Source organism: Orcinus orca, chromosome 17, assembly GCF_937001465.1.
Source record: "Orcinus orca chromosome 17, mOrcOrc1.1, whole genome shotgun sequence".
In the NCBI taxonomy this organism is placed as follows: domain Eukaryota; kingdom Metazoa; phylum Chordata; class Mammalia; order Artiodactyla; family Delphinidae; genus Orcinus; species Orcinus orca.
The window spans coordinates 80,212,950-80,236,610 of record NC_064575.1 but is presented as its reverse complement, the minus strand read 5'-3'; the positions used below and the strand labels follow the sequence as shown (position 1 = coordinate 80,236,610).

General features: G+C 48.7%; 1 protein-coding gene across 2 annotated transcripts in view; it reads left to right on the top strand.

The window, feature by feature from the left end:
* Positions 1 to 23,661, top strand: part of ZFAT (zinc finger and AT-hook domain containing) — a 187,791-nt gene that overhangs the window by 149,138 nt on the left and 14,992 nt on the right. For both annotated transcript variants that reach the window (XM_004265302.4, XM_033419751.2), the window contains 2 exons: positions 5,411 to 5,537; positions 8,319 to 8,449. In XM_004265302.4, the coding sequence (XP_004265350.1) occupies positions 5,411 to 5,537; positions 8,319 to 8,449 (258 nt within the window). The remainder of the gene's footprint in view (positions 1 to 5,410; positions 5,538 to 8,318; positions 8,450 to 23,661) is intronic.

Below are 23,661 nucleotides of genomic sequence, written 5' to 3'. Positions count from 1 at the left end.
CTATAGAGAGAACCTAGAGCAAAGGAACAGAGATTTAAAAAAAGATATTTTACAAATACGAGAAGAAAACATAAGTGAATTCATTTATAAATTGGGAGTGTGGAGAACTTTCCTAACTGTAACTCAAAATCCAGATTCAGTTAGGGAAAAGACTGAAAAAAAATTGACCACGTAAAAAAATTTTAAAACTACTATGTAAAAGAACTCAAGAAGTAGAGGGGCAAATGCCAAAAAAATATTTTCAGTCATATCATAGAAAAAAGGGTGAATATCTTTACATTATAAAAGGCTTCTAGAAATACTGATGAAAAAGATCGACAGCCCAATGGGCGAAAGATAAGAAAGGTTCATAGAAAAAGAAATGCAAATGACCTTGAATATCTGAAAGCACGATCAACCTCCCACATAATAAATGTAAGTAAAACTTGACAGAGATAGAATTTCTTACCTAGTAGACTGGCAAGAATCCAAAAGTTTTGACATCATCTCTGCTGGAGAGGCTGAAGGGAAATATGCACTCTCATGCATTGCTGGTGGGAATGCAAAACGATGTGACCTTTATGAAGGGGAATTTAGCAATATCTACTAAAATTACATATGTGTTTCTTTTTCCATTAACTAGACGATCCCACCGTTAGAAAATTATCCCAAAGTTATACTGACAAAAATGAGGAAAGGTGGGGCTTCCCTGGTGGCGCAGTGGTTGAGAGTCCGCCTGCCGATGCAGGGGACACGGGTTCATGCCCCGGTCCGGGAAGATCCCACATGCCACAGAACAGCTAGGCCCGTGAGCCATGGCCGCTGAGCCTGCGCGTCCAGAGCCTGTGCTCCGCAACGGGAGAGGCCACAACAGTGAGAGGCCCGCATACTGAAAAAAAAAAAAAAAAATGAGGAAAGGTGATTGCACAAGGCTATTTATTGCAGCACTGTTATATATAACATGTAGATAGATTTTGTGTGTGTGTGTGTGTGTGTGCGCGTACACCAATAGATTGATGTAGAAATAATTCCAGATATATGTGTATACGTGGTTAGTATACATACATGTATTTCTTAGCTTTTTGTGCTTAGAGGGCCTAGAAGCAGTGACATGCCGCTGGCAATGAGCACACCTAGAATCCAGATCTTGGATTCTCAGGATAATCCAACAAAAGGAACCAGGGTCCCTTTGAAAAGTGGTTGATTCCAGGGCTGAGGCAGAAATTATGTAAGTTGACCCTGGAGCATTTTGCAGTACTAGAAAGTAACATCGTGCTCCACAAAAATAAGATGGAGGCATGCCAAAGGGACACACGAGACAACCCAAAGAGTTCCTAACGGGCCAGAGCTGGAACAATTTGAGTAACAGAGTGACTCACGATGGTATTGGACTAAAACTGAAAGAATAGAATAAATATCTCTGCATTCATACTGACATAAATAAATGATTGAATAAATGGTGGAGAAGGAACAGTTCTTCCCCGCAGAAGAATGCTGATTAATAAATGTAGAAAGAATGAGGGAAATAGAAAATCACCATTGGAACACCACAGTAATAATTGCAGCAGGCAAGATCCATTGATGAATGCTAGAAATAGTAGACAGAAGTTTAAGGAGAAATACAGTATTTATGTAGCCTCAAAGTATCTCCCCCTAAATAATTATTAATTATAGAGGGAAAAGTAGTAACTTTACAGTGGAGACGCCTGGCAGACACCACCTTAACCACGTGATCCAGGTCAGCATCCTCAGTAGTAAGACGTAGTGACTTCATGTACCCCCTGATACGATGTGATCAGAAGGGCAGTCACCTCGTGGTGCTCTTCAAAACATCCTCAGCCTCCACCTGATCATGGGAGACCATCCGATGTATCCAGCTGATGTGATGATGTGGATGGCCAGATGCCTGACCAGTTCTCTTCAGGAGTGTCTGAAGAACTGTCAGAGGTTGGAGGAGACTTTGGAGTTGTGGCTGCTCAATGCACTGTGGGGTCCTCAGAAAAAGGATGCTAGTGGAAAAGCCAGTGGAATCTGGTATTGTACCAATGTTGATATCTTAGTTCGATCATTGTACCATGGTTACAGCAGATGTCAGTATTAGGGGAAGTGGGATGAAGGGTATGTGGGAAGTCTCTGTATTTTTTTTGGAACTCTTTTGTAAATCTAAAATTACTTCAAAATAAAAGTTATAAAAAGGGAGGAAAGCACAGGTAGAAAAGGCAGGGAGATAAGATGGAGAGGGTAGGAGAGAAGCTAAACTTGTCTTAGCAGAGACCGACTGTGCAGATTTGACTCTGGAACTCTGATATAAATATAATATAAATATATTACATTTCTTATGTAATAATAAAAACAAAATTACACTTTACAAAGCAAACCCTAACCCTAAAAATTGAGAATAGAATGAAATAAAGTATCTGAACTATATATCAAAACGATGGCAGAACTACATAGAGAAGGACTATTTCAAGAGACTTTAAGATAGAAATTTGATTGTTCCTCCCTAGTGGGATATAACCTAAGGGCAAAAAGAACTGCAAAAAAAGTACTGTTTTCAGTTATTCCACCGTCAGTGGTAGGGTTGATATTGTTACTCCAAGGCTGTTGTTAGTGTTTACAGACTGGAGTGAAGCACATCAAGTGTGTTTAAATCCATGAGTTTATAATGATACTGGGAGAAAAATCCTTAGTCACCTTTGTAGGATATTAGGGAATCGACTCTATTTTGATAAATAAAACTCTGTTTTGGTAAATAAAGGCTCAGAATCAAACAGTTTTTCTACCTCATCTAAATAAACTATATCTCAGGGTAACCGAATGTGTGTGGAGAGACGTTTTTTATAGAAGTACTCCAACTAACAAATGAAGATTTACAGTATTGCCATTTTGCAACCCTCCACTGATGTCATGCCAACATGGCAAAAACAGAGACACTCAGACATAGTGTCTCCTGATGGAAGGACACTGTGTTACCCGTGGAGCCTTCTTGCCAGAAAGGGAACTGATACCTAATTAAGCTTCTGCGTCTGACTTCCAGTTTACAGGAAATACAGTGGACAAGGGAACATATTCAATGATTCCATGTTGGTGCAGTCAGCAAAAGCTAGACTGTTGGAAACTCTGAAGGCAAATGACCACTTTTCCCAACAAAACTATAAGCAGGGGAGAAAGAGTGGAGGGAGAGCCTATAAATACAAGTCTTATGAGACTTTTATCAGTCAGTTCTAATATATAGATTTCAACAACTTACTTAAATATGATTTGTGGAACAAGTTGTGAAAAAATGAGGTAATTGGGGAAATTAGAACACCATTTAGATATGTGAAGATACTAAGGAACTACTGTTAAGTGTGTTTTTTTTTGTTTGTTTTTTCTTTTTGTGGTATGTGGGCCTCTCACTGCTGTGGCCTCTCCCGCTGCAGAGCACAGGCTCCGGACACGCAGGCTCAGCGGCCATGGCTCACGGGCCCAGCCGCTCCGCGGCATGTGGGATCTTCCCGGACCGGGGCACAAATCAGTTTCCCCTGCATTGGCAGGCGGACTCTCAACCACTGCGCCACCAGGGAAGCCCTATTAAGTGTTTTGAGTGTGACGGTGGTGTTGTAATTATGGTTTGAAAGAGTTTTACCTTTTACAGATACATTCTAAAATATATATAGATAAATTGATATGACATCCACATTTGCTTCAAAATCAAAGGACAGTTGTGTGGAGTGCATGGGGAGATAGGCAAAACAGGACTGGCCATGAGCTGATGATTGTTGAGATTGGGTGATGTGTACACGGAGGTTCACCTCTCTGTCTTGTGTATGTTTGACATTTTCTATAAGAAAATTTAAGGAGTATGTTAAAGCACTGTCTATAAAATGCCGGGGTTACTGTCCAGTCCCCAGTAGGCCTACAGTAAATGGCATGGTTATTGGAGGTGGTGGTGTCACCAGCATCAACGTCTCATCCTCATCTGTGGGAAACAGTCAGCCCTCTGGTGTTCCAAGTTCATACTTGCAAGGATTTGCTCTCTGTTACACATAGACATGGGAATGCCAGTTCCTGATGTAGAGCACCATCTCTCCTGGCCAGCTGGTGCTTTCGTTAGTGCAGTCATGGCGCTCTCCTCTGGAGGTCTCGCTCCTTACAGATCCTGACACCTTCAGCAGAACTGTGACTCAATAAAAATAGCTGACACCAAGCCACGCACTAGACTCCAGAAGTGAGACGGTAGAGAAGCTAAGAAGCTGGGCAGGGGGTGGTCCCCGTGTGATGACAAGCTGCCTGTTAACAGCAGCTGGGCTGTCGCCAGCCTCCCAGGAATGCCCTGTAAAGCACTGTCCTTCCCACAGATGGTTATTACAAAGAGCACCCCAAAGAGGGGAAGCCAGTCCACGCCCATCCTGTTCATCGCAGGCTGAGCCATTCCTCGGATCCAATCAGTGTTGGCCACTATGTTGCTTAATGGTACTTAAAAGGAAATATGCTTCTGTTTGTTCATTTATGCATTCATCAGACATTTATTGGGTGTCTACTAAGTGTCAGGCTGGAAATGCCTAAATGAACTTGACCACTTGGCTGTAAAAGAATAATCACATTCTATTCTGAACCTGTGTGAGTAACTGATAAGTGCTTCTAGAGAGTGATCGCTTTGGCTCCTATAAATTGTATGTAAAATCCCCTTTTTGTTCTTCTTTATTGGTGACATCCATGTTTCCTGCCTTGCAGTTCCAGAAGGAGGTGATTATCAATATCTAGTTCTTGTGAAAATTCCATCCCACCTCTTCTCTCCTTAGGTATAAGATACCTGTGACTGTCTCTTTAGCTTCTCGTACTCTCGTGAGTCCTGATTTTGCACAGCTGTATTTTCTCTGGTCAGTTGTATTTCTCATATCCTTCCTATAATCAGAGCAGCATGAGTAGCTAAGATTTGCTGACATCTCGCTCTGTGCCGGGACCCGTGCTCGAAGCTTGCCGAGTGTTATGTGATTACCCGTCCTCTCCTCCCTTCCACCGTCACCACTGCTGTGCCTTCCTCTCGGCCTTCCTCACGGCAGGAGGCCCGGGCACAGGGGAGATAAGGGCAGTGTTGGTGGCCATGGGAAGAGCAGAGGAGACAGCAGAAGAGCACACACGAGAACCTCTGAGCGTGTGTCATCTCTAGTTATGAACAGCATACTCTGTTCCCTACAGGAAGAACGTGTTGCAGGAAGCTTTCCACCAACGCTGGTTTTAAAAAGTCTCGGCACTTGCAAAGAGAAGTTTTGTCTTTGGGAAGTAGGTTTTTACTGGAGCACTGATTTCTCAGGGGTGCCTGCTTAATGAGCTGCTGCAAAAGCGTTGCTTATGTGCATTTGTTTTGTCTTAATCCATTATCCTGGGACTTCTGGGTAAGAGGTGATCTTCTAGAAGGTCACATGGATGATGCTGTGTTTTTATTTAGCCAGCAACAGAAACTCCGGAGGAGCCCTCCACCCAGTACCTGCATATCACCGAAGCCGAAGAGGACGTCCAGGGCACACAGGCAGCGGTGGCTGCCCTCCAGGACCTGAGATACACCTCAGACAGTGGTGAGAGTGTGCCCCCAGCCTCCCTCTGACACCTCAGAACTGGTCTTTGATAGACACGCTGAATGAATGACTTTACGGATGAATTATGTCTGCCAGTTGGTCTCCTTCCACTGCATTCTGACCATTGTCAGGCTTGGAGGTGGAGCTCTCCTGCAGTGTTCTAGAACAGGGCCCCAGCCAACGTGGTGCCGCCTGACAGGGTTGCCGGATGTTCACACGTAGGATCACCTCTCAGAGCAGGGAGAAGCAGGTCCCACTGCCCTCACTTCACAGATGCAGAAGGTTGCCTCCTTGTAACGGCTGGCTGAGGATCGTCCACTTGTTGGGTGTTGGAGCTGGTCTTGGAATCGAGGTCTCCTGACTTCTTGTTGGGACTGCCCACTTCCCAGTTCTTCTGAAAAGCCCCAAGTCAGGATTTTTATGTCAAATGTCATCGGTTTCAAATGTTCGATCAATTTGAAAAAACAAACCACTGTGCCAGCCTAGTGGCAACTGGGGCATTGTGCTTAGAAAACATTTTCTTGATGCTCTTTTCCAAACAGGAAAGGAGTGCGAGTTAATATAATGTACCACAGCCCTCTGGGTATTTGGGGGACAGAGGTCAAGCAAGTGGGATTAGAGGAAGCATTAAGTGAAGTCAGCTGGTGATGGGAGACAGGAAATTGCCATTTCATCCAGCTCTTATATCCCTAAACCCCAGGTTGTAAGAAGGGTGCGCAGAAAACCCCTTGGGGCCGGTCACTTTGGGGAAGATTCATTGCCGGTGCTGTGCTCACCGGGGGATTCGGGAGACAGCTCTGCAGCCTGTGAGAGAAGCAGGCTCTGCAGATGGGGCGTCAAGGTGCTGGCTCTTGGTGCGGTTCCCAGAGCTGATGCCATGTCTCAGTGCGTGTTTCCTTCCTCATGTCCAGTGACTTCAGTGATTGCTCAAGCCCTGCCAGGACAGCCTGTCCATCTTCATCCCCACCAGCGCTCACTCACTCACTCCTTCAGCCCTCGGCATCTCCTCCTGGCTCTTAGGAAACATGGCAGACTCTGCAGCTCGGCATTCAGGCCACCTGCTCTAGGCCCTGGCCTCCCTGCGCTGCATCTCTGGCCACCTTGGAGCCGTGCCCTCCTGGGCCAGACTCTGCCGTTCTCGGCGTGAGCTGTGTTTCTCACCCACACGCTCCTGTGCCCTCTGGGGCCTGGTCTGTTCCCCTCCCTGCACAGCACTTTTTCTGGCGAACACGTCTTCGTCTTCCGTATTCAGATGGTGTGTCATCTCCCGGGAGCCTGCCTGACTTTCTCACAGAGCTCCCTAGTCGCCCCCCTGATATGGAACCGACCAGGGGCTGTATGATTTGCTTACGGTCTGTCTCAGTCACCTGTGAGCCCGGAAGGGGTGGGGGGAGGCAGCGTTAGATCTTTGTCTGTATCCCAGCTGTCCCCAGCCTTTCTGGCACCAGGGACCATTTCTGTGGAAGACAGTTTTTCCAAGGATGCGGGGAGGGGATGCTTTCGGGATGATTCAAGCGCATTACATTTATTGTGCACTTTATTTCGATTACTGTTACATCAGCTCCACCTCAGATCATCAGGCATTAGATCCCGGGGGTTGGGGACCCCTGCTGTATCCCACTGGGAACCATGTTCCTGGCTGACAGTTCGGGCTTGATAAATGGTCATTGAGGGAGTAAATGGATGAGGAATTAAAATCTTATTTCAGTACATTTTTTAAGGTCAGTGTTTTGTTTAGTGTTTAGATGTTTAGAGTGGTTGGCTGCAAGGCAGAGTTGAAACCCGCCCCCCTGCTGAAGGAGAGTGTGTGTGTAGGTGTGAATAGGTGTGTGTAGGGGATGCTAGGCTGGTGCATGGTGAACAGGTGCTAATGTCATTGCCCCAATCGTATGCCACGTCCTATCCTCTGTGTAGAACACGTTGAATTCCCTTCCCTCATCACTTACTGATTCGCATTGGAACGTGGCCTGCAGAAAGTCGCCCAGGAGTATGTAGACGTTGGTGGAGACTTCATGATATTATGCTATCCTGGAGATCAATCAGGTAGTAATTTCCCTCTTAGTGAAGTAATGATCAGGGTCAGAGTGCTGTGTTCCGGGGAGTCACAGATGGCCAAGCAGATGGTGAGAGCTGAGTGAGAGGGTACACTCAGGAGCTGCCCTGATGATATGATTACAGTCTTTTGAGATGATTAAAAGAGAATCCTCAGCTTACATTAATTTAGAATTCTAAAGCCCACTGGTTTGATGACTGAGCACCCTTTGGTGCTCTGCCGTATCCTGTGTAATGTCTCTGGCACACGCTCACTGACTACCTCCCATGCCTGTGCTCAAGGAGAACCAGCTCTGTGGTTTGACGTCATAGCTGGTGCTTCTCAGGAGTTTCTGTTTTGAGAGGCAGTCCTGTATCAACAAGTTTGGATTCAGAACATCTGGGCTTGAGCCCTGGCTTTGTGACATAACTGACCCAAGGGCCTAAGACAATCCTCTTCCATGTTTTTGCAGTGAGGTGACTGATCTATAAAGTGGGGATAATAGTGTCACAATGTCGTCTCCTCGCAGGTTGTTTGGAGTTTTGAGATGTTCTTATAGAGACTGCATTGTCGGCTGTGAAGTACCATGCACATTATTTCTGTGGTCAAAATGAGCACTTACTGAGAACCCGTGCATCCCTAGAGAAGGCGCCGCGCAAGAATGGCCTCTGCTAAGGGCTGCTTTTGCGTTCAGTGACCTTCACCACCCACGGCCTTACCGGTCTCCTTGTTTGCTTCTTCCCGGCAAGGTGACCGACTTGACCCCACGGCTGTAAACATCCTCCAGCAGATCATCGAGCTGGGCACCGAGACCCACGACGCCACTGCCGTTGCCTCGGTGGTTGCCATGGCGCCCGGGACGGTGACTGTCGTGAAGCAGGTAGGACCTTGCCCTCCCCGTTAAATACTGTCTCCTTGCGCTGACACACACCCTCTCTCTCCCCTGCCCCCTTAGGTTTTCAGGGCTTTAACCTGTCTAAGGTGGAATTTGGAATGAAATCGGTCTAGTCTCATGCGGTTTCTTCTTATTATCATGGGATTGTATCTGCGGTAGCGCCATATGTGAGGCTGTGTTGTAGGGGAAAGGTGTAGTATATTTCAAAAAGTTCTGGAAACTTGATTCATTTCCTTTCAATGAAAGGCATCCCAGAGTGAAACGAGCGTGATGTGGATGCATTTGGACGCATCTATGGTCAAAAGCAGCCTCGGTCCCTAAGGCCGGAGTCTGTGGAGCAGGGCCACTGTGGGGACAGCCAGGGAGGCCAGGAGGGACTGGCCTCTTAAGTGTTAAACATCACCAGACGGAATCAGCGCAGGTGATGATAGGAAGAAGCTGGCCAGTGTTTGAGTAAAGGTTACTCTAGTTAATTGTCATACTGTTTGGTTCATTTCCTCTCCTTCTAACCTCAGGGGAGACTTTGCCATCTGTTAGGATGCGGCGTGTGTGATAATCAGATCATCCTTTGTATCTGTCTGTACCTCTCTCTCTCCTCTCTCCTGCTTCACTGTACACAAGATTTGAGCTGGCTTAACACAAATACTTAAAAAAGCAAAAACAACAGAAAGCACATCAGAACCAGGGCGTGTGGTTTAGAATCAAAGTTCACGTTCGTGGAGAAGGTTGAATTGCAGAGCACAGAGTTTTACACGGTTATCCATCTTTCAGTGATTCACTCAGGAAGCATGTAGTTAAGTGCCCGCAGTGTTCTCATTGCTGGGGTTCCAGGAGAGAACCAATGTTTGCCATCAAAGTGGTTGCTCTCCTGGGAAAAAGCTAAGTAAGACAGAAAGGCTGTCAAATGGTGAACGGGAGCAGTGGAAAAAAGTAAAACGAGAAAGGGGGAGGGGTGTGGGCAGAGGAGCCGGGGTGTTGGGGGCTGTTTTATGAAGGGCTGCTGGGGCAGCTGTCTGACATCTGCTCACAGACCTGGGAGAGGTGGGCGTTACTAGAATGATCCAAGTTCTGCTGTACACTTGGTTCCGAATCTGAAAACAAAAAACAAGAGGAAGCGTGCAGCACTTAACAGCGGAAGAGGTAAGTTTTTCTTGGCAAGTAACTAATAATCTCTTATTCGGCTCTCGCATCCCTGAGTGACGTGTCCCCCGCGACCTGCCTTTGATGACTCGGTGGACTTCCCAGGGCTGTCTCCATGACCATCCCCCAGGTGTGCCCGGGCCACAGCACAAAGCATGAAATTCAGGCTGAGCAGTTCGCGGGGGAATTAGTACATATGCTGGTTTACCTCTGGATTTCTGGATCCACAGACAAGACTTGGCGCCTCTAGATGAACGTTTGGACCGCGTGGTCTGGAAACCCTCCTCCATTAGTATGCTTTCTGTCAACGAGACCCTGGACAGAAGTCAGGACAGTAGGAGTTTGATGTTTCAGGCTGCAGGGGCCTGGTGTTCTGCACTGTTTGGGAACAGACTCATACACCTCTAGGCCAGACACTCTTGCAGCTTTTCTTTGTATTTATTAGACTGCAATCTTCAGATTGTCTTGTAAATCTCTTCTGAAACTCTTGTCTTGTAAATCTCTTCTGAAACTCCTCGTTTACATCACGGCGTGTGGAGTCCTGAGCTAGACCCGGCACTTCAGGAAGGGTATAGGAGAACTTTGGATGTTTCGTACACGCCAAATCCTTTAGAGAATTGCAGGGAGGCGCCACTGATTGTGACTTGTATCTTCCTTCTAGGAAGTGGATTGATTTGCTGTTACTTAGAGACGTGATTTATTGCACGTCGCAGGCGATGCGGTGATACATGAGGTTGCGGGTGAAGGGTACAGCTTAGATGTGCTCTGAGACGCTAGAGTGACAGCATGACAAGGGATAAGGCAGGTGAGCCTCTGGCGCAGCCAGTGTAAACAGGTGTAAAGTGCTTGCAGTGGCAGAAAACAGTGGCACGCTTCAGTCTCGTGGTTTATTGGGAAACACAGGGCTGAGAGGAGTGGCACTGTTTAGCACAGTCTTGAGTAACTGCATTTGGAAATGTTCCCGAGGACGTGTGTCCTAGTCATTCTCCTCTCCACCTGGTTGGCACCTGGCGCACCGAGGCTGTTGATAAATGATGGATGGGAGATTGGATGAATGGACCGACGGGCGGGAGACGTCAGACGCCCACTCCGATGGCAAAGGGATTGCATTGTGTCAGGCTCTCCTAGGTGAAGAGATGCCCTCTGGATTCAGTTGTCTTATTTCAGTTTAAATGTAGCTGTTTTTATTAGAGAAATGAATCCATTTCAACTTTTTTTCTTTTCATTAAACTGTGGTTTAGGATTTTTCAGTAGAGAAATTATATCTGTTTATTGAGTGTCCTTAAGCCACTCAAATGTGGACCCTGGTGCACCTGTTGGGAAGCAGTAATGTTGTCCCTTCACCCTGTGGGGAGCCCTTGATGTTGGGGACTTCGTCCTTCACCAGCTCAAGGTCTCACACATCGTAGTAGCTCAGTAAATGTTTATTAAGTAGGATGGAGTATGCTGTGGGCTTTGTGTTTTGATTCTCCAATTATATCCTGTAGAAGAAATCGCAAGAACACATTGTCATAAAGTTTGTACTATATATTGTAGAAAAAATGATTTTAAATTACTATTGGATAGCATATTTTGAGATCTTTTAAAAGTTTCCTATTTTATATCTATCTATCTATCTATATCTCTTCCAAAAGGCCACAAATAAATTCTGGGTTGTATGTGAATCCATTCTGGATGTTTAAAAATTTCAAGATTTCTTTCCCATATAAAAAATTAGTTATATGCTCTGTTTATAATTTTTTCATGATATATTAATGTAAATTGAAAAGAATCTCACATATCAAAGTTTATCAGTGGTAACTGAAAGTTATTTATTAATCTCCAGTCTTTAGGGGTTCTCATTTTCTGGGATGAAAATACTAACAGGCCTGGTAGGTAGGCTGAGGGGATTGGAAAGCTAAGAGCTGAGGGTGTTTCTTAGGTTGTTTTCTTCTTAGTTGTTAATGAGACATGGGAAGGATTTGGCCCATAATTCAGACCATTTAAATTTTCAGTTGGACACAGAAATGAGTCCTCAATGATTTCCCATCACTTCTCTCTTTCCCCAAGTGTCAGCATTGAAAATAGATTCATGGGGATGGAGCATTTGGAAATGTTCAGAAAGAAGAAACCTTGCATGTGCCTCACCAGCCTGGCCTGAGAAGTCACATGACAACTTTGAGTGCAGCTACTTACTTGTTTGTTAAGACCAGTTTTCATTAAATAAATTGGTTTCTTTTTTTGTTTTTCTTTAAAAAAATTTTGCTTTAGGGTTTTATGAGGAGGAGACTTATATTTGATTAATAAAGCTGCCTAAGTAGGTTGAATTTGAATGTAAGACGTACCAGCAGAGGGGAAATATTATCACAAGCATCTCTGAGTCAAAATTAGTTATCAAAAGGAAAAGAAAGACCAGTGAAAACAACAACCACCATCACCGTTGGCTCATGGCTTAAATCACTCTTTGCTGTCCTTGTGGGTTGAAATTTATTTTAGAGACTGAAAGTGACATTTTACTGGAAATTCCCGACCTCCGTTTAGCAGACATTCACTGCCCAGCTGCAGTGTGTTCAGTCCCTGGTGGCGTCCGTTTCCTATCCCGGCTGCAACAAATCACCACAAACTCAATGGCTTAAAACAACACAAATTGATGATCTTCCAGTTCTGGAGGTCAGAAGTCTGAAATGGGCTTCACTGGGCTGACATCAAGGCGTCGACAGCTGCCTTCCTTCTGGGAAGAACCCCTGCCTTGCTTTTTCCGGCCCAGGGGCCACCCAGTATTCCTTCACTGCGGTTCCCTTCTTCCATCTCCAAAGCCAGCAAAGGCAGGCCCGGATCGTCCCACATCCATCGCTCTGACCTCTCTCTGCCTCTGTCGTCACATAGTCCTCTCCAAGTCTGACCAACCTCCTCCCTCCTTTAAGGACGCTTGTGCCTACCTTGGACCCACCTGGATAATCCAGGATCTTCTCCCATCTCCAGGTCATCGACTCAATCACATGGGCTAATGTCCACGTAAGGGAACCATTCTCAGGTTCCGGAGGTTAGGACATGCACTCTTTGGGGTGGGGGCATTATTCTGCCTGCCACTCTGGGTTACAGGGTTAAGACGGTCCCCGATCTCAAAAGGCAAATAGTCTAGTGAGGGAAATGCTTTATTTTTTTCATCCAGCACACGGCCCCCGAGCTGCTTCCACCCGCCAGGTTGCTGCTCTCGGTGCTTGGGATATTGCAGTGAACAGAGCAGATGAATGGTACGGTTGAGGAGCTTACATGCTAATTTAGGGAGCCAGGTAAGCCCCAGACATATAATAACTAAGTAAGTAAGATAGTATGTTAGAGGTGAGATGGAAAAAAATGAGCAGAACTGGTCCAGAGGTCTGGAGACTGTAGACCTTAAGCAGGAAGTTCCAACTGAGAGTAATGGATGCTTCCGGGAGGTTGGCCAAGAGCACTCCGGGGTGCTGGGGGGTGGCCCAGCCTGACTCTGGGTCTGGGGTGGCGGCAGGTGCTGGGCCGGGCGGCCTCCGTGGATGTGCTGATTCGCGCCCGAATAGAGTCTTGCAAGGTAGCTGGGAGTTGGGTGGGGCAGGGCTCCAGCAGAGGTGGGAGCAGGAGCTGGTCATCGTTGCTGCTGGAAGCGGGGGAGGGGGCGATGAGTCACCACTTAGGTTAAATGACACGCCCTGTCCTCACCTCGGGGGCACAAAGGGCTGGGAGGAGTCCTGGTCCAGGAAGCGCCTCAGCCTGGTCTCTCTCCCTCCGGCTCAAAGACCAGTGGAGAAAGGGTGAGTCCAAGCAGCGCACGTCTTCCTGTTGCTTCTCCAAGCCCAACGTCCTTCCCCTGTGGGCTTCCTGACCTGTGCGACCCTCCTGAAAGCCTTGTTGGCATTTTTAACAAATCACAGTCTCCAGGTTCTTCCAAGCAGTGAGTCTGCACTGAGCAGTCCTGCCAGTTGGTGTTCAGCAGAACAGCTTGTAGCTCTCCGAGACCACGGCTGACGCTGGCCATGGTGTCTGGGGTCTGGACCCAGCAGGCCAGCAGCTGCACTCAGGGTGTTTGTTTGTGAATAATAAGGAGACCTTATAATCATACAGCATCTTTCTTTTAAGAAGGTCAGGCTGATTCAACAGATTACCATTATGATGATCCAGGGTCTTTTTGAGTTAAACTTGAGTGCTATTTATTATTGCTGAGGGTACCCCTATACAGTAGATGGCGGAGCTGGGTGCACTGTGGGGTGTCACCCCCTGGGGATGCGGAGCGGCCTACCTGGGAGAAGATCCCTGAGCAAGTGAAGCAAGTGAAGTGGTTCGGGTCATTCATTCATCCGCGTTGCTTTTAAAAAACACGGTAGCCTTTCAGTCCGTGTGCCATGTGTGAACAGGCTAGGGTGTCCCCTGCGTAGAAGGGCCCGCCTGTTGTAGGTTTAGTCCAGAGGAGGCCGTTCAGGAGCTCACGCCGTGTCAAGCCTGCTTCTCTGTGGCTCAGTTATGCTTCCTACGCTGCTGAGACCCCGTGAGAAAACACACTGTGTTAGTGTCGTGCAGAGAAACAGAACCAGTGGTGTGCGTGTGTGTGTGTGCGTGTGTGTGTAGAAAATAAGGAACTGGTTCACTGATTCTGGAGGTTGACAGCCAACAAGTCCCGAGATCTGCAGTCAGCAAGTTAGAGACCCAAGAGCCAATGGTGCAGGTTCTACTTTGAGTCTGAAGCCCGAGAACTAGGAGAACTGATGGTGTGAATCGCAGTCTGAAAGCCAGCAGGCTTGAGATGCAGGAAGAGCTGATGTTTCCCTTAGAATCGAACAGCAGGAAAAAAAGAAAAAAACCAACGCCCAGCTCAAAAGCAGTCGGGCAGGAGGAATTCCCTCTTATTCAAGGGAGAGTCAGCCCTTTTGCTCTGTTCTGGCCTTCGACTGATCGGATAAGGCCCACCCACATCAGGAAGGACAGTCTCCTTTACTCAGTCTGTTCATTTAAATGTTAATCTCATCCAGAAACACCCAGAGTAATGTTGGACCAAATAACGTGGGCACCCCTTGGCCCATTAAAATTAGCCATCACACACGTTCATGTAGTACATGTCAGAGTATGTACTCTTTGTCAACGGAGGGTTATTGGTAATCCAGGTTGTTTACTGAGATACTCAGTTGTCATAGAGACGATTTTGAGTCACAGATTTCAGGGCGATGCGGTAGTTTCTGGGTATACGTACACCTTGGTATATCCTTACTTCTAATTGCAGTTGACATTTCCGTTCATGGTTCAGGAATGAGCGCCACCTTGCAGGTCCTTGAAAGAGTCACGGCTGAGGAGAGGCCACCCCCAGGGCGCCTCCACTGAGCACCAACGCTCCACTTTCATCCCCAGTTCAAGAGCAACCAGATCATCCTTAGTGGTCCTCCTCCCGTGGAGTAAGGTGTTCAGTAGCGACTGTGATTAGTGCAACTCTCCGTCGGCAGGCCTGTGTCTCTGTTCCCGGTCCTGCTTCTCTGCGGCGTCTCCTGGGATTGCCACTCTCCTGCTTTTGTTTTCCCCTGAGGTGCCGGGTGCTTCCAAGCTGCCAGCCAGTGCGCCAGTGGCGTGGAACACCAGGAAGGAGCATTTAAGGCCGCCCAGAGCTGCAGGCACCCTGCCCACTCCCCCAGCGCAGACCCTCAGCCTGGCAGGCCCAGAATTACGCTGCCATCGACTTGTTCAACATCCCAACCTTTCTTCCCACTTGCTTTAACTTCTGGTTAAAAAAATAAACAAAAAACAAACCCCAAAGCAGAAGTTCTAGCTTTGTCAAAAGCAACCTACCTCTCCTGGCTGCTTCCCCGCACCCTTTGTCACCTTCGGGCAGGTCCCCTGTGTTGGCTGGCACTGGAGGGTGAGGTCAGGACACGCCAGCCTGGAGGAGAGGAACTCGCCAGCCTCCCTGACAGGCTGAGCACACAGTGCCAGTTTGAGAGGCAGTTTCGGCAGCAGGTCTCACTGGAAGACGTATGTCGGTTGGCAGCCAACACTGGAATTGCTGTTTGTTATTTGCGGTTCATTATTTTTGCGAGGAAATGCAATCCACTCCTGTGGCTGACCACATACCTCAGTTGCCTGTTTGCAAGGAAACTCGGGTCCAGCCTGTCCTGTTTTTCATTGAAGGCCCTGAGTAATGTGGTCCCTGGAAACTCTTTCACACTGTCTGTCTGTACAGGGGCATCTGGTTGGGAGAAGCCGCTCTGCAGAGGGGACCTCTCACATGCAGCCTCTGGCTTGGGGGGAGCCTCGCTCCTGTGCTCCACCCAGAAGGGGAGCCCGGGATGGGCCTCCTGCCCCTCTGGGGGTGGATGTTGAACATCTCATAAGATTTGTGGCAAAAGAATGAGGAGGGGGATCTGGAACGTGATTCGTGGGAGGGTGCAAAATCTATTTTCATTACTATTTAAAAACAATCACTCCATTCCACGAATTTGATCATTTAACTACACAGCAAAAGACCTGACAAGAATCACGTCCAAGCGGGATACTCTTGTAGTCCTTTGAAGATGATAGGAGATATTGGCCGCCCGCATTGCTATAAAGTGGGACTGAGTTGAGATCTCCCCGCTTGTCCTGCCCACGGACAGGATCGCATGAAGCCTCCCTGTTCTGTTATCCTTTTAAGCTCCAGTAATCGGTGAGTTAACGGGATGTCTTTTTCTTGTTCCTGCAGAGGCTCTGTTGGACTCCTACTGTTAAACAGACCTCTCGCTGACTCTACCGAAGGCATGGAGGTTACAGGAGAGCCACCCATTCTTTTCCCTCTGCTCACCTCTCTCGCTCAGAACCTCATTTGTCCTCAGATCACTTGCCTGTGAGTGTGGCAGTGACACATAATTGTGACATTATAATCGCTGATTTTTATTCTTTTCCTCATAACGAAACCCCAGCATCTTCAGTTGTCTCGTTTATTTATTCCACTTTCCCATGATGGTGGCTCTGCCATCGTTGTGGTTCATCTAAGGATTCTTTCCCAGAAGATTAAGGATACATATATAATGTTAAAAGAACGGATAGTAACTGCAGCTTCTGTCCTCTGGACGTAACTGCTAGTGTTTTCTATCCGTCCTCAGCATGTGATGGGAATGGCACGCCCACTTCACCCTCACTGGCTCCGTGGTGTAATTACAGTCATGATGGATTCGTGCCTTTGGAAGGCCCATGCAGGGGAGCCACATGTCTTTTGTAGGTGATCAAATCCGATGCATATTGCAGGGCTGAGGGTATAGGCGTCCCCCGTGCTTCCTGACCCTCAGATGATCTAATTCTGGATTCTCTGTTAGTGGTAGAGATGCCTGCAATCCAGATAGACATGTTTTATCTTTTAATTCCCAGTCCTTTTGATTGCTATATAAATATGGAAGTCTCACTGACTCCTTTCTCTGTTTTTCCCTCTTATCCTACCCCTTCCTGTGAGAACCCGTTTTCAACTGCGTATTTTGATTAGTGAGGTTTGACTCCTGCCTAAAGAACTTTGCGGTGCAATCCTGGGGCCCTGCCAGCCTTAATTATATCAAACTTCTAATTACACACACAGGTAGCCTCTTCAAATATTTGCATACTTCACATTCCTTATAGAGCGTTTGTCCTGCAGTGACTGAGTGGTGACCTTCAGCATACAGGTCGAGACAGTTCCCGCAGGGTCTTGGCGACGGGTTCCTCTCCCCTGTCACTTAACGCCAGCTCTTGTCCTTCGTGAGCCTTCTTTAATTCTCCCTTAGCCATTTGAATCTTTTCTTTTTCTGTCTTAAATAAAACTTCCTTCAGAGATTTCTGTTCCTGATATGATTTCTGATGGCTGATACTCAAAACTACTTCCTTTCATAGCTCTTTTATGACTTGCTGAGCCCCTTTACTCCATGGCAGTGACTGAAAATTCCATTTCTTTGTGGAATTTTAAAAGTGAAAGTACATTCCATGATATATCTGTGGCCATATGGGAAATTGTCTGAAAAAACAGAGAATAAAGGCTTTTTCCCTATCCCATTCTGACAGTCTTTTTCATATAGAACATCTTTGGCTGACCTGAAGATCTCAGTTATTGAACTTTGCTTCTCTTTCCCTTTTTCTATGACCCAGTTTTCCCATTACGCCCCAAGAAGCTGCAGCTCGGTTGGTGCCATTTGCAGAATCCCACTTTACTTGAGTTTTAACACTGCTGTGCTTGTTACTGTTTGCTCGGGAGCCCATTTCCTGGTCCACGTCCTTGGCCAGGGCAGGTGGGTTTTATTTGCTTCCTCCCCTCTCTGCAGCTTCCCCTTGCTGGCTGACATCGCTCAGTCTGCTTGAGGTTGGGGGCAAAGGCAGGGCTGTGATGGCCCTGGTCGGAGAAGCCAGAACTGTAGTCACCATCCGAAGGGCTCTGGTCCAGCCTTCCTTGGGTTCGGCCCAGGTCAGTGCTGCCGCAGGCTGGCTCTTGCGCTTCTCTCCCCCGGGGCAGTAGCCTCCATGCTAGCCAGAGGCGTTCCCCTAAGCAGGACTCTTAGTGTCCTGCGGTGTGGACTCCACACCTCTTCCCCGCCCCCCCCCCTCCATCCAGTTTCCCCATCTAGTAAATAAACGTACTCCACTCCAGCTGCCGGGGGTCTGTCTTCCCTCCTCGGCCTCTCTCAGCCCCACATCGATCCATCAGCAAGTTTTCTCCCTGCTCTGGGCACTCCCTTCACCATGCACCTTAAATCACCCCTCTGGCCCCGGGCCGCCACCTCCAGCAAGCCCTGACTACGGAAGATGCAGTCCCCGGGCGGGCAGCATCAGCACAGGGGGCTGGTTAGAAATGCAGAACGTCCGGCTCCCCCTCAGACTTGCTGAATCAAACTCTGCATCGCACCGTCGTCCCTGTCCCCCGGAGGGGCTCTGCTCTGAGCTGTCAGCCTTCCTCCCTGGTCACAGGCCTCGCTCTTCACCTGGCTCCTGCCATCTCTCCTGCTGCTCTAAGATGCAGTTTTCAGACAGAGCGATCTTTTCAAAATGTAAATCAGATCCCGGCATCCCTCCCTGAAAACGCTTCAGTAACTTGAAAGTCTCCGGTAAGCTGGGACAGGACCTCGCCCTGGCCTCCCAGCCCCGCATCAGCCGGCCTCCCGCGGCATCTCCTCGCTCTGGCTGCACCGGCCCACCAGGCTGCTCTGTGCCCACCTCCAGGCCTCCGCGCCGGCCGCGCCCCGTGGCCCAGGCGCTCCTTCCACTCCTGGTCCAGGGCTCGGCCCTCTCAGGTCCTGTCGGGCCCGTCCTCCAGAACCGCCCTGTGTTGTGAGATGGCACAGTGGAGTTGAGCCGGGGGATGGGCCAGGGGGGCCTGATCCAGTGCCCTGAGCCCTTGAAGGCAGGGCACTGACTCACCTGGGGGCAGGCGTCAGTGCGATTAGAAGCTGGAGGATTTGTGTTTTGAGCCACTGCCTTTATGGTAGTTTTATAGGTGGTGATAGAAAGCGAACATGGTCACGGACCGCGTGGGCAGAGAAGCGCCCCGTTGTTAACAGCTGCGTGCCTGCGGCACCCGCCCTAGCCGCTCTGGTGCACCTGCAGCCCGGAGGCCTCAGGGGGCTTCCTGCTTCTCCAGGAGCCCCAGGTCCACCTCCCTGAGTAACCAGAGAAGTGGGTGGAGGCGTGGCCATCCAGCACAAGAAGACTGCTCTGCCCCTTCCACGGAAAAGCAGAGACTCAGAGAGTGATCCCCACTGTGGGCCTGTCATGGACAGTGGCCTGGATCTGAGACTCTAGGCCGGACCACCTGGTCCAGTTGTGGCCCTGCCTCCCCAGTCGGGAAGTAGGAAGAGGATGTTTACAGAGGGGCTGCCCTGGTCAGGGAGCCGAAGCTCGCCTCCCGTCTGTCTAGGTCGTGGGGAGAATGGGGGGTGGTGGGCAGGAGTCAGTTCTCAGAGACTCTGCCACCAGCCGTATCTTAGTTAGCTGGTTTGCCCACCCGCCTTTTCTCCCCAGCAAGTTGGAGGAGGTCTGTAGCACTTAGCTCAGGGCCTGGCACATTATAAAGGCCTCACGAGTGTTCAGAAGCACCGCTGGGGCATCAGACTCGGGAAGCCGAGCTGAGTGGGCTGGGGCTGCCCTCGTCGGGACCCAGCTGAGCAGCCTGGTGATTTCCAGCTGCTGTGGGTGCCCTGCCTGGGGAGCCTCAGGCCTCTGAGACAGGGGCCCTCCCTGGATGAACAGCGCACGGGGCTCTCCCGAGAAGCCCATTTCGGGGGTCGCCCCGGGCCAGGTCACAGTGCATGGAGGAGGACACAGCTCGGGGCCAGACGGCCTGGGTGTGACCCCGCATCTGTCACTTCATAGTGTATGACTAGGGACAAAGCACTTCTCCTCTTTGAACTTCTGTTTTCTCATCTGTAAAATGGGAAAATAATAGAACCTACCCCATGGGGCTAATGTACGGGTTATGCATAATTATGCGAATGAAGCAGTTGGCAGGGAGCCTGGCGCTGGTTAGGTCTAATCTTAGCTCCTGTCATAGGAGTGACATAGCTTCTTAACCCCTGTCTGAGTTCATCGAGTTGCTCATAGAATTCAGCCATAACTGTTTTGCTTCTGGAAGCTTCTGCTCAGCAAGCAGGTACTGATGCAGCCGTCCAGGCCCTGTGCTCAGCAGCAGGAGTCCCAGGGTGGATGAAACACTGCCTGCTTCATAGGAGAGTCTGTTGCTTGGTCCAGGCAGGTGGTTGCATTATGTAAACTGCCGTGTTTGTGGCTGGAGGCAGTTTGACCCCTTACCACGTGCAGTTGTCGTGACATTCTGGGTCATTCCCTGGAGAAGGCCCTCGAGGAGGCTGATTTGGAAGAGCTGGAGCTGAGTGGCATCATGCAACCGCTTGGCCACAGTAATGGGCAGTTGGGTGAGGAGCTCTGAGCCAGAAGGGACACCAGACTTGAGCGCAGGCAAAGGGAGAAGGGCCAGAGAGGGTCGAGGTGGGCAGGTCTCCCTACTCGGAGAGAGAAGTGCAAGTAGGAGGGAAATGGGCGAGTGGCTTTGATGAGCAGGAAGCGGCATCCACGCAGAGCCTCAGGGCGGGGTCTTAGGCTGCTCACATCAGCGCACAGGGCGGGTGTCAACACTGTGTTGGCCTCAGAGTAAGACCATCACAGCCCCTTGTTCTGTTCTTAGACCTACTTTGCCACTGATGAACTTACCTGGGTGGGTTTGAGGGGCGACTGAAGTGGTGTATGTTTTGTTAATGATAAACATTCTTTAAACAGAACGTGGATGTGCTTCATCACTGGGGATTTAGCCTGCCTTTCTCCCTTGGGTGAGGGCAGCGGCTTGGAGGTCCAGGGAGGAACAGGATGCGTCCTGCCAGCTCCATGTCCTTGCCCATGGGGTCTTGTGGAGGCTGCTCGTCACCTGTGTAAAAGGACAGGGAGAGGAACTGCTAGAGGAAACAGTTTGTTAAATCGGGGGGAGAAGAGTCTGCACCAGCTGAGGAGAGAAGCCCGTACCTCCCCAGCACAGAGGGGGTGGCAGAGGGAGGGGGTCCACCACTCCACGTCTCCATGGAGCACCTGCCGGTCAGGTTGGGGGGGGGCGGGGTCTGGTGAGCATCAAGAGCGTGGAGGCCTTTTGTCCTGAGCATGTGCAGAGAGAGATGGTCGCAAACTGCCGTGCAGGGGAGTTCAATGAAGCCCTGCCTGACCCCGGCAGTGGCCCATCTGGGCCCACGGGCTACTGGGCAGAGGTGAGGCTTTTGGAGAAGCATGGCCCCCTGGGCCAGGTGCTTGACAGGGGTGCAGAGCCCAGGCAGTGCGTGGTACTAAGTGGGATTCAATGTAGTGTGCTGAAAGGTCACCAGTGTGCAGCATTGTGCACGATAGACCTGTCTAAATATCAGAAGATATTCAGAGGCGGCCAGAAGCTACCTCCTGCCTCCTTCCCTGTCGCTGTGAATATGCTCTGTTTGAGCTCGATTTGAAAAGATCTCCTGGGGCAGACATCAGAAGAATTCAAGTCAGGCATGTGTGGAGTGCCTACTATAAACTACGTGCTGTGTGGACATCGTCTGGGAGTGGGTGTGCTAATCGTGCACCCTGAGGGGCAGTGGGGAGGTGGGGCTGGTGGGGACACCGCCCCTGGAGGGGATGACACCGCTAGCAGTGAGCACCACACACTGCTTACCACTCACCTCTTATTCTCACATGTGCTGAGACAGACCACGCTGCCCTTCCCATTGTACCACCACTTACAAGAGAAGGAGGGATTGTTCTTTCCTTGGTCACGTGGTTATCGAGATCACACTCACCTGTGCTTGGACTCCTGAGAAACACAGGGTGTCCTAGCTGTGCACACCCTCTTTTCGCTGCTAAACTCAGCTGCCTACCGAGTTGGTTTGGCCAACGGGCAAGCCTTTCCATCCTCATCCTATGATGGGCTTGGGGCCAGTAGGAGGCACCTCTCTTCCCGTTTCCAGGCCCCTCTGTCACAGCAAAGAGAGTGAGTCCTGTCTGTCCCCTGCAGGCCAGGACCCCATGGACAAGGCCGCCCTGTGCAGGGGGCTCCTGGGTACTCTGGGACCTCAGCATGGGGTGGCCGAGTGTCGGCCAGCTGGACCCTGCAGCGTCTCTGAGAGCCAGGACATACACGTGGGGACTGGCAGGGACTGTTTTTAGTGAGCTGTCTTTACAACCCGGGCTTTGGACTGTTTATGGGGTCTACAGAAAAGAAAATGTCTGCTCTCTCCTTACAATCAAGAGAGAATTAGGGTGGAGGGGAGGCATTATGACGTCTCCTCATGAAAGATGCCTTGCCTGACGTGGGCATGCATCACAGCCCTCCTCACTTCCTGTGCATTCTTTCTTTTTTTAAAAAACGCTTTAAATCTTCATTGATGTATGGAATGGTTTCTTCCTGCCTATGAATATATTTTGGTATTTCCACAAGTTTCTCGCACATAATATTTACCCCTTTTTTGGGTAGCATATATATGTGTACAGTTTTAGAGTTGGGAATTTATGATGCTTTTTTATAAACCACATTCGTTTATAAATTCAGGATAGTATTTACCATTTCCCTTTGTTTCCGACATATGCAACGCCACACCTGACCTAAGGTTGTGACAGTAAATGTGCTTGCTTATTAACCTTGTGAAATGGGTCTGCAGTCCCCTTTTGAGAATGCTAGAGGAACCCCTGGTTTGGTTGTAATTAGAGCAGTGAGTGAAACCCTAACTGCTGTAAAAAGTAAGGCTCCAGAGCTTCAACACAAATAGCGGAATATTTCACATGAAAGGACTGACTGCAGTGTTCTTTTTTTTTTTAATTTAATTTAATTTAATTTTTTTATACAGCAGGTTCTTATTAGTCATCCATTTTATACACATCAGTGTATACATGTCATTCCCAGCCTCCCAGTTCATCACACCCCCACCCCCACCCCCCTGCTGTTTTCCCCCATAGGTGTCCATGCGTTTGTTGTCTACATCTGTGTCTCAATTTCTGCCCTGCAAACCAGTTCATCTATACCATTTTTCTAGATTTCACATATATGCGTTAATATAGATATTTGTTTTTTCCCTTTCTGACTTACTTCACTCTGTATGACAGTCTCTGGGTCCATCCACGTCTCTACAAATGACCCAATTCTGTTCCTTTTTATGGCTGAGTAATATTCCATTGTATATATGTACCACATCTTCTTTATCCATTCGTCTGTCGATGGGCATTTAGGTTGCTTCCATGACCTGGCTATTGTAAATAGTGCTGCAATGAATATGGGGTGCATGTGTCTTTTTGAATTATGGTTTTCTCTGGATAGATGCCCCGTAGTGGGATTGCTGGATCATATGGTAATTCTATTTTTAGTTTTTTAAGGAACCTCCATACTGTTCTCCATAGTGGCTGTATCAGTTTACATTCCCACCAGCAGTGCAAGAGGGTTCCCTTTTCTCCACACCCTCTCCAGCATTTGTTGTTTGTAGATGTTCTGATGATGCCCATTCTAACTGGTGTGAGGTGATACCTCATTGTAGTTTTCATTTCCGTTTCTCTCATAATTAGTGATGCTGAGCATCTTTTCATGTGCCTCTTGGCCATCTGTATGTCTTCTTTGGAGA